Source organism: Coptis chinensis, chromosome 5 (genome assembly GCF_015680905.1).
Source record: "Coptis chinensis isolate HL-2020 chromosome 5, ASM1568090v1, whole genome shotgun sequence".
Taxonomy (NCBI): Eukaryota; Viridiplantae; Streptophyta; class Magnoliopsida; order Ranunculales; family Ranunculaceae; genus Coptis; species Coptis chinensis.
Genome location: NC_141460.1, coordinates 15,699,009 through 15,708,639, shown reverse-complemented (window position 1 = coordinate 15,708,639; position 9,631 = coordinate 15,699,009). Strand labels below are relative to the sequence as shown.

General features: G+C 41.2%; 1 protein-coding gene across 1 annotated transcript; it reads right to left on the bottom strand.

The window, feature by feature from the left end:
* Nucleotides 1–8,096: 8,096 nt before the first annotated feature.
* LOC147496860 (uncharacterized) lies at nt 8,097–9,419 on the bottom strand. Its single transcript, XM_086562683.1, has one exon. The coding sequence runs from the start codon at nt 9,417–9,419 to the stop codon at nt 8,097–8,099; it is 1,323 nt and encodes a 440-aa protein (XP_086418809.1).
* Nucleotides 9,420–9,631: the final 212 nt, after the last annotated feature.

The window sequence follows — 9,631 nt, the reverse complement described above, 5'->3', positions numbered from 1 at the left end:
ACAAAAACAAACTTAAAATGGCAGTGGCGCCATTTGACACACTTATTTTTGTGAAGGAAGTGAGTGAATGGGGAGAGAATGAGATTAAAAACAACTGTGAAGGGAATTGTGGATTTAAACTAATGGGAAGCTTAACTAAACTAATTAAACTAGTGATTGATTCTATGAGAGGGAATTCAAGAGATTTGAATCCACCGATACTTTTGATCCGCGACCTTCTGCTTCATGGCTGTTCTCACAAGTAGAGTACAATTAGGCAATCAAGCGAGTGTTGATGCCTTCTTGGACGAAACATTGTTAACACTTATTTCTACTTAAGGTTGTTCCTATGTTTATGCTATTAATATCTTCTTTCCTTTTATATAAGCTCGGGCAACCATTCAATGTATTACCAAGAGCAACATCAAGAAGTACTTCTTAATTAGGCAACCATTTAATGAATTACCACTTAAAGCAAACATAAAGAATACTTACCTTAGGCAGCCACTTTGCTACCCCTTCAAAGGCAACACAAATAATACTTCCCTAACTCTAAAGAACTATACTACTAGAAGAAAAGTAAAGAACACTAGCATGATATTAATATTGCAAAACATAAACCCTATTCTATACTTCCATCCCCTGGTGTGGGCAATGTAACTAATAACTAAAAATATAAAGGACTAACCTGATTGGAGAACACCATGAACCAGAAGAATCACCGAATCCTAAGCACCAGCTTCATGTTCTCTTTTGAATGAGAAGATTAGCCTTCCATCAAGAAGGAAGAACACGAAGAAGAAGAAAATAAGAACATAAGACTAGGGAGATTAATTTATTAATACTTGGCTAGTGAAAACTGAATCTCTTATTATTAACCTCTATTTGCCTCAAGTTATGGAGAAAAGAATGAATGAATGTGAATTGGCAATTACAACTGGCACTGAAGTGCTCCTTATATAGGGGTTACAATGAGCTCTAGAAACATCTCAAAACATGGGCTTTTGGACCTAATTTCCTATTACATATCGACCGCTTTCCGATTCCATCTTTGTTTCCAAAAGCATTAAGAGGTGAAGCTACTGAGTCAATTCCATGCACCTGAACGCACGGAACAATGCAAATCCATGCGTCCCAGATGTATGAGTTTGTTTTCCTCTTTTGTTAAATCTTTCGTTCCTCTTTTGCGGGCTTTGGCCCAAGTAACGGGTCCTTTTGCCTTGGGCTTCCAAGTAAGCTCTAAAACAGGTCCAAGTCCTATCTTTTCATAGCTTCAAAACTTTGGGCCTTCTTCATAATTATCCATGAGCTCCCATGTGATCCTTAATGCTCCAAATTGATTATTTTTGCCCTTTTAACTCTAATATTTGACAAAACTCTCTTTTTCACCTGTAAACTCATAAAACACAACTTACAAGTACTATTAGTCCAATAAGATAGCTAAACAAGAGGTATAACTGATGGTTAAAATACACTTTTTGAGCACTTATCAATAATCCATGGTTTCTCAAGAAGTACGACTGTCATCTCAATGTAGATATTTGCTCTACTATACAGTCGGTCAAGTATTTGTATAAATATGTATACAAGGGGGTTGATCAAGTTTCTTTACAAGCTTCATCTTTTGAGCCTTCTGGATCTATTACTCAAGGAGATAAAGCAGTTTGTAGATGCGCGTTGGATCTATCCTCAAGAATCAGTGTGGAGAATCTTTAAATTTCCTTTAAACCGTATGCATGTATCTTTCATTCTATGCTTTGCAAGCTCATCTCAAAAATATGCAGCACATCACATTTCGTGGAGGTGAACACATACTTAACTTGGTAAATGATGATAACATATCACGTACCATGCTAACTGAATTTTTCAAACTTAATGGCATTAATGAGAATGCAAGGCAATACTTATATTGGGATATTCCTAAACATTATAAATGGATAAAAGTAGGTAAGTTCTGATAGTTGAGAAAAGGGCATAATTGGGTGATTGGCCGATATATACTATATCTCCTTCTAATAGTGAAAGGTATTACCTGAGGATTCTATTAAATCACGTTCGTGGACCAACATTATATGAAAACCTTCGTACAGTTGGGTCTCATGTATGCTCAACATTTAAAGAGGCTGCAGAAAGGCTCGACTTAATTGAAAGTGGCAACGACATTCGTGAAACTCTTCAAGAAGTAATAGCTATACATATGCCTTATGCATTACGAAAGTTATTTTTCGCCATCTTGCTGCACTACAATCCACCTCATGTCCGTGATTTATGGGATGAGTTTCATACATATATGATGGAAGATTATTCTTTGTCGTCCTCCCCAGATGAAGTTGTGAAAAATCTACTTAAAGACATCAATTATGATCTTTCTCAATATGCAAAGAAGTTGTCAGATTACAACTTACCTTTTTTTTTTTTTTTTTCTAATAACACAAATGAAGAGTCAACAGAATATGATCTAATATCAGAAGAACAGTCAGTACCAGTGCTTCCTGAAGATCTCTCTTCTATTACTAGATTGAATGAAAAACAAGTGTACCAAGTCTTCGCTCGAGCGGGAATAGATCTTAACACCTTGCCACCGCCTACTAGAGATGCTGAGGACATTAGAATCTGGAAAATTGCTACAGATGGCCATTTCATTGTCAAAATTGCCTTTGACTCCATTAGGAAAAAAAGGCAAGTGGTGGGCTGGCACAGATGGGTTTAGAATAAGTATGTGCACCCTAGAACTGCTTGTTTGGCCTGGAAGCTTATTCAAAATGCGGTGCCAACTGATGACCGGCTAAGGAAACGAGGAGTTCACATGGTTTCCCGATGCAGGCTCTGCAAAAAGGAAGAAGAATCAGTTGGCCACATGCTTTGGGAATGCAAAGTCACGAAAGAGCTATGGTCATGGCTCTATGGAGTGCACAAGCTACTCCCAAGCCTTAGTCTTCAAGGCATCATGGCTGCCCCCAAGATGCTCAGTCCTATCAGACAAGAACTCTGGAATGCAGTTGCTATCCACCTTTTGGCCCAAATCTGGAAGACGAGGAATATAATTTACTTCGAGGAAACAAGGTTGAACAGTGCCCACATAAAGAACGAAGTTACTAAAGGTGCCAAAGCCTCGGGTAAGATAGCCACTGGGTACATGTATAATACTGCTGATGACTTGGAAGTGCTGCACTCTTTTAATCTCTAGGGAAGAGCAAGGAGGAGTAGGATACAAGAAGTCAAATGGATTCCACCCGATGATGGGGTTGTCAAAGCAAATACGGATGGCTCCTCTTTTGGAAACCCAGGGATTGGAGGAGCTGGGGTCATCTACAGAGACCACATGAATCAGGTAGTCGGGGTCAGGGCCTTCGGGCTTGGGATTACCACTAATTTTCACGCCGAATGTTATGCATTTGTCATGGCAGTGGAAACGGTAGTGGTAAATGGAAGGCAGCAACTATGGTTAGAAAGCGATTCTCTAGTAGCGATCCTGGCCTTGAGCACGGACAAAGCACCTTGGGTTCTCAAAGCATGGTGGCTGAGAGCGACGTAGCAACTTACCAACTGGAGAATGACGCATACCTTCCGAGAAGCGAACTTTGGGGCTGATGCAGCTGCCAAGATGAGTTCATCACTGAACCAAGGCGAGGGACGGTGGAGCTTTTCCAGACCCTGTTATATCAGAAACTTAGAGAGCCTTTATAGGACATACTATTGATTTTGCTAAGTTTGGTTGTTATGTTTTATATAACAGGTGTGCGGATAAAATAGGTGGGCGGGCAATGTGAACTTTGGAATGCTGGTCCTGACAGAGGGAACTGCGTTGAGCTCCCTTCTTTGAAGCATTCGAGATCTCTGAGATGGATCAGACAACAACAAAGGGAGTCTAAGTTTAATCCCAGGAGCTTCACTCTGGCAGATCTATAAGGCCTGTCATGGGCCCAGTGTATCTTTTAGTTTAGCACTTTTTATATGACCTTGCTTCTAAAAGCCAGGGATGAAAAACCAACACCCTCGTTGTAATATTCTTTTATTTATTTATAATATATCCCTACTTGCATGCAAAAAAAAAAAAAAAAAAAAAAAAAGATATATGCTTTCGAAAAGATAATTAACAAATTCAGTTATGTGAAATGGAAGTAAAGTTTACTTTATTGATGGTTGATAAGCACCCAAAACTGTATTATAAAACTCCATAGAGACATAGCATGTTGGTTAATTATGTGTTTAATAATCATGAAATAATTATATTTTCGTGTTTTTACAGGTTTTCACACACAATGTAAAAATAATGACAAAGCCAGTACTTAAGCACGGAATTGTGTGTATACATGAAGTATTCTGATTTATCCCACGTGAAGCTCAAGGAAGTCTGACTAAAGCCTGGGGACTCAAACAGGACAATTCCAGGTCAAAACAGCATTAGCGTGCTAACAAGCATCAAACTTTTGACACTCACAACTTCTAAACCTAGACTCAAAATTTGGCAAGTGAACTTAGAGATATGTGCATGTTGTTAGGGATCGACACTCTAATTCATTTTGGGTTTGTCTATGAACCCAAAACAGGTTAGAGACAGCATGATGAAGTTTTCTTAACTATGGAACTAATTTCACATGAGTATATTTAACTCTCCACCCTTCCTTATCTCTATCTCTCTCTTGTATTAAGTAAATTGGAAGATTTAAACTTTAGTAACTTGAAGTTCAAGCAACATAATAAGGTAGTAAAAATAATTCACAAATAAAATCATTCTCATAAGTTCCCTAGAAAGTAGATTCCAGTGAAGTAAATAAAGTTTTCTAGTATTTAAGTGTGGGACAAAAGCCTTGCTCAAACTATATTTCAATGTACACGTGAGCAAGGTACTTGATAAGTTATCTTTTGAGTGTGTTTGGCAAAAATCCTTACACATAACCTCTAAAGCATGGACGCACCTACCAAAGGGATGTGTCCACGTCGAACACGCATCGGACGTGGACATGGGGACAGACGCGACTGGGACTCGTGTCTGACGTGGTCAAGATGGTCAAGACGCGGTCAATGGTAATAGACGCTGGTCAGGACACAATTAGGACGCAGTCAACTGAGGTTAGGACATGGGTCAAATTAAGAAAACAAGAAGAAAGTTTTCTCAAAGAAAATAAGATAGAGATCAAGAAGATAATGGCATGATTCCAAAACTGTCGCTTGAACATACTCACTCTTAAAATTGCATGTGCTAAGCTTTGTTACTTTGAAACAACTCAAAGCTAGCCGAATGAAAAAGAATGATTGCCACCAAAATTTTAGCATATAGATTCTTTTTTTGCATGCAAGTAGGATGTTTTATTAATTGGTAAAAAAGAATACAACTCAGTCAAAATGGATTTACAACAGACTCTAAAAATCAAATCTGTAGTAAGTCCGGTGAGGACATTCTAGGGACCTAATGAAAGGGGGTCTATTGGGACTCCAATAGATCTCTCCTTTTTGCAAAGTTGATCCATGTTTTGCGGCCTCATCTGCCCCAAAGTTTGCTTCTCTGAGTGTATGTGAGATTTTCCAGTCAGTAATCCTTGATGCTCTATACCACTGTGCTCTCAGCCACCAAGGGACTTCTCCTTTTTGGAATGCTAAAACAACTGCCATAGAGTCACTCTCTATCCAGATTTTCTGCCATCCTTTTTCCACAGTAGTTTCGGCCGCCAATACCACTGCCAAACTTTCTGCCTCATAGTTTGTAGTGACCCCTAGACCTTGTACCAATGTACCTAGAACTTCAGCCGTATAGCTCCTAAAAATGACTCCCGCACCCCCATATCCTGGATTTCCAATTGCCGAACCATCTGTGTTAGCCTTGACTACCCCTATATCAGGAGGGATCCAAGACACTTCCCTGATTTTACTCGCTGGTCGCACTCTTCGATTGATGTTCAATTGGTGTAGAATCTGAAGATCGATGGCAGAATTGCTCATCGTCCCCGATAGAAGGATGCCAGCGATGCTTACCCCTTTGAGGACTTCGCATTTTATCCTTTGCTGGTTTAGCTTCCAATCATCCTAGAAAATGCTATTACGAGCTTTCCATAGTTGGACTATGATATGGATAGCCGCAACATTCCAGAGCTGCTTCCGTATCTGGCTGTGTCCTCTTCCTGCCTCCATGATTGCTTTTAAGGTGATGCCTGAGGGCTTTACTCCAAAGTAAGACGAAGCCCATTGCCACAGTGCCGTAGCCTCTTCACACTCCCAGAGCATATGCTTCACACTTTCTGATTCCTTCCCACAGAGCCTACATCGCGAAGCAAGATGGACTCCTTTTCTTTGCACTCACGTCATCACCGGGACCACTCGATGAATCGGTTTCAAGCTAGGCCAGCTTTTGTCGGGGTGGATATGACGAGCCCACACCCACTTATACCAAATGATCTTGTTTTATTTTTTTTCTCATCACCTCGAACCCTTGTTTCACTGTGAACATCCCATCATGAGAGGGTTTCCAGATTCTGGTATCATGCTCTTCTCCTGTTAGTGGGTTGAGGTGATGGACATCGATGCCCGCTTTCAACAACACTTCTTGGATAGGTGCTGCGATATGCCATTTGTTGTTGATGATGAGGTCTGAGACCTTTGCCGAGAATTCTCTCCAGTTTATACCCTGAACCACTTCTGCCACTGCTGATCCTGCCCAAGGTTCCTGCCACAAATTGATGCTTTTGCCCTGTCCCACAATCCATCCTAGGAAAGGCTTCATTTCCTTTAATGCCCATTTCAATCCCTGCCATACTGATGAATGCTTGTGGTATGTTAGGTAATTGCCATCTCTCATTGTGCATTTTTGCTTCATGAATCTGCTCCACTCTGTCTCCCCATGCAGAAAGTTCCAGGCTAACTTCATAAGGAGTGCAAGGTTTAGCTCCTTGAGCCTTCTAATGCCGAGTCCCCCTTCATTGAGCGGCTTACAGACCTTTTCCCATTTTAGAGTGACTGCCTTTCTCACCGTTGGATCCCCAGACGAGATGAAATTTCTTATGGCAAGTTCACATTCCTTTATGCATTTATCCGCCATTTATACACCGACATGTTGTATACCGAAGATCGCTTAATATTGATCGCGCGTAACCACGCCCTTTGGAAGACAAAGATCCTACCAGCCCATCCACTAGCTCTCCTCCTGATTTTATCCACCAAAGCTTGAATTCTTGCACGAGTTACTCTGCCTTGGAAAATGGGTGCTCCAAGGTATCTCTCCGGCAATTGGCCGAGCTAGAATTCAAACAGGGAGGGAACTCGATTCCTCTTGGAGTCAGACATGGCGCCCAAGTAGAGCTTGCTCTTTGATGGATTAAAAAACTGCCCTGCTGAAAATTGGTAAAGATAGAGCATCTCCTTAAGCAGTTTGAGGCCTCGTATGTCTCCGTTCGCAAAGATGAAAATATCATCGGCAAAGAGGATGTGCGTCGGGCTTGGACAATTTCCAACTGCCGTCATATGCTTAATCTTCCCCATATGGAAGAGCCAGTTTATACCTCTGCTTAGAACATCTTCAGCTATGTTGAACAGTATAGGAGAGAGTGGATCACCTTGCCGCAATCCTCGACCAGCTCCAAAAAAGCCACAAGGACCCCCATTTATCATAACAGAGATATGCACACTTTTTAGCAGTGTAGAGATCCATGAGCACCAAGTATTATTGAACCCAAATCGTGAGAGTACTTTGAGGAGGAACTCCCAACTGAGCGAATCAAATGCTTGAGTAATATCCAGTTTCATTGCCAAATTCCCACCTCTTTTCTTTAGGTCCAGCTCATTCATCATCTCCGAGGCCAAAGCTATTCCTGTTGTGCCTGTTCTATCTTTAATGAAAGCCAATTGCTCTCCACTTATAAGGTGGTTTAGGATATGCTTAATTCTCAGAGAGAGGATTTTGGTGATGATCTTGAAGAGGAAGTTGCTCAAGCATATCGGCCTGAAGTGGTTAACTGCCATGGAGTTGTCTTTCTTCGGCACTAGGACGAGGAAGCTAGAATTCATACCTTGAGGGAATGTGTTATCCCTAAAGAAGGAAATGATAGCATTACAGACGTCTTCTCCAATAATACTCCAGTAAGAGTGATAAAAGCATCCCTGAAATCCATCGGGGACTGGGGGCCTTAGCCTTCCATGGCAAAAACAGCATCTTTGACTTCTACCATTGTGGGGATGGCTGTGAGAGAAGCATTTTCCTCGTTAGTAACCAGTTTGGGGATGAGATTTAGCAGGAAGGGACTGATGTTGACTTTTGAGTACTTATATTTTTCCTCGTATGCCTCCACAATGAATTTCTTAATTTCTGCCTGTTGCGTCAGCTTGTTTCCCTGGTCATCCTGTATCTCCACAATTTGGGATTTAGCCAATCGCTTCTTTGTTATGGCGTGGAAGTACTTTGAGTTTCTCTCCCCTTCCAGAGCATCAGTAACTCTAGCTTTCTGTCTCAGAGTCAGGATTTCCGCATCTTTAAGAGCTTGAATCGCGATAGCCTTTTCTACTTCTTGGTTCTGTAGCTCAGAGTTGAAAGGATCCTGTTCCTGCTTTTTGAGTATGGACTCAAGCTCTCCCTCTAGCTCCTTCAAATGCTGTTTTGTATTACCGAATACCCGCCAACTCCATTCCTTAAGAACAATTTTGAGGCGCTTTAGCTTTTTAACCACTTTTCTTATGGGCGCATCGTGCAAAGGTTCCTTCCAGCTCCTTTCAACTACCTCTCTTAGATTTTCATGTTGAACCCATGCTTGCTTAAATCTAAAGGGGATGTTCGAAGGCTTTGGAATTTTGGTGTTCCAACCCACAATCGGATAATGATCAGAGTGTCTTCGTTTCAGAATTCTACTTCTCCAGCCATCACTGACATCCAACCACCTTTGGTTTACTAGCATTCTATCAATCTTTTGGTACATTCTTCTATGCCCCATTCTTTTATTGCACCAAGAGTATTTGAAACCCATAGTTGTTGAGTCAGTCAGAGCATTTGAGTGAATAAAAGAATTAAAGTCTGACATTGCTGCTAAACAAGGTGTTCCTCCTCCTTTGCGCTCGCTTATTTCAGAGACTATATTGAAATCCCCTACCACATCCCATGGCTCTACAGCTAATCCTAGCTGTGACAGCTCTGCCCAAAGTGCTCTTCTGATGCCATATGCACTATTTGCGTGGACGAAGGACAAAAAGAGATTACCAGTTTTCACTGTGATATGCTGTTGTGAGAGAGCATACAATGTCACTACCTTTCCCTCCCTCCAACAGACCCAAATATTCCCCACTTTACTAGGAGAGTCATTATGCAAAAACATAGAGTCAAAACCCAATCTGCTAAGCGCCAGAGGTAGCTGAGCAGGCGGTCTTATTAGCGGCTCCGCAATACACACAAATTCTGGTTGATATTCCGTAACAATATCCTCAAGGTACATCCAAGGATTTTGTCTTCTTATTCCTCTCATATTCCAAAATAGTGTATTCATGGGATGATGTTATTTGGAGATCCTGGCCCTAGTAGAAGGTGGGGTAAGGACCTGCACCTGCCACATAAGCTTGTACCCTTTCTTGTTCTTCACTTGCTCTTCTTCCTTTTCCATCTGTTCCCCCCAGATACCTGACTCCAAAATCTTTTCTGCTTCTACTAGAGCATGGAATCTATTACCTTGTGGGCCTG

Excerpts from the sequence above, each read along its gene's own strand:
- LOC147496860 (XM_086562683.1), bottom strand. The coding sequence starts at position 9,419 with ATGAGAGGAATAAGAAGACAAAATCCTTGGATGTACCTTGAGGATATT.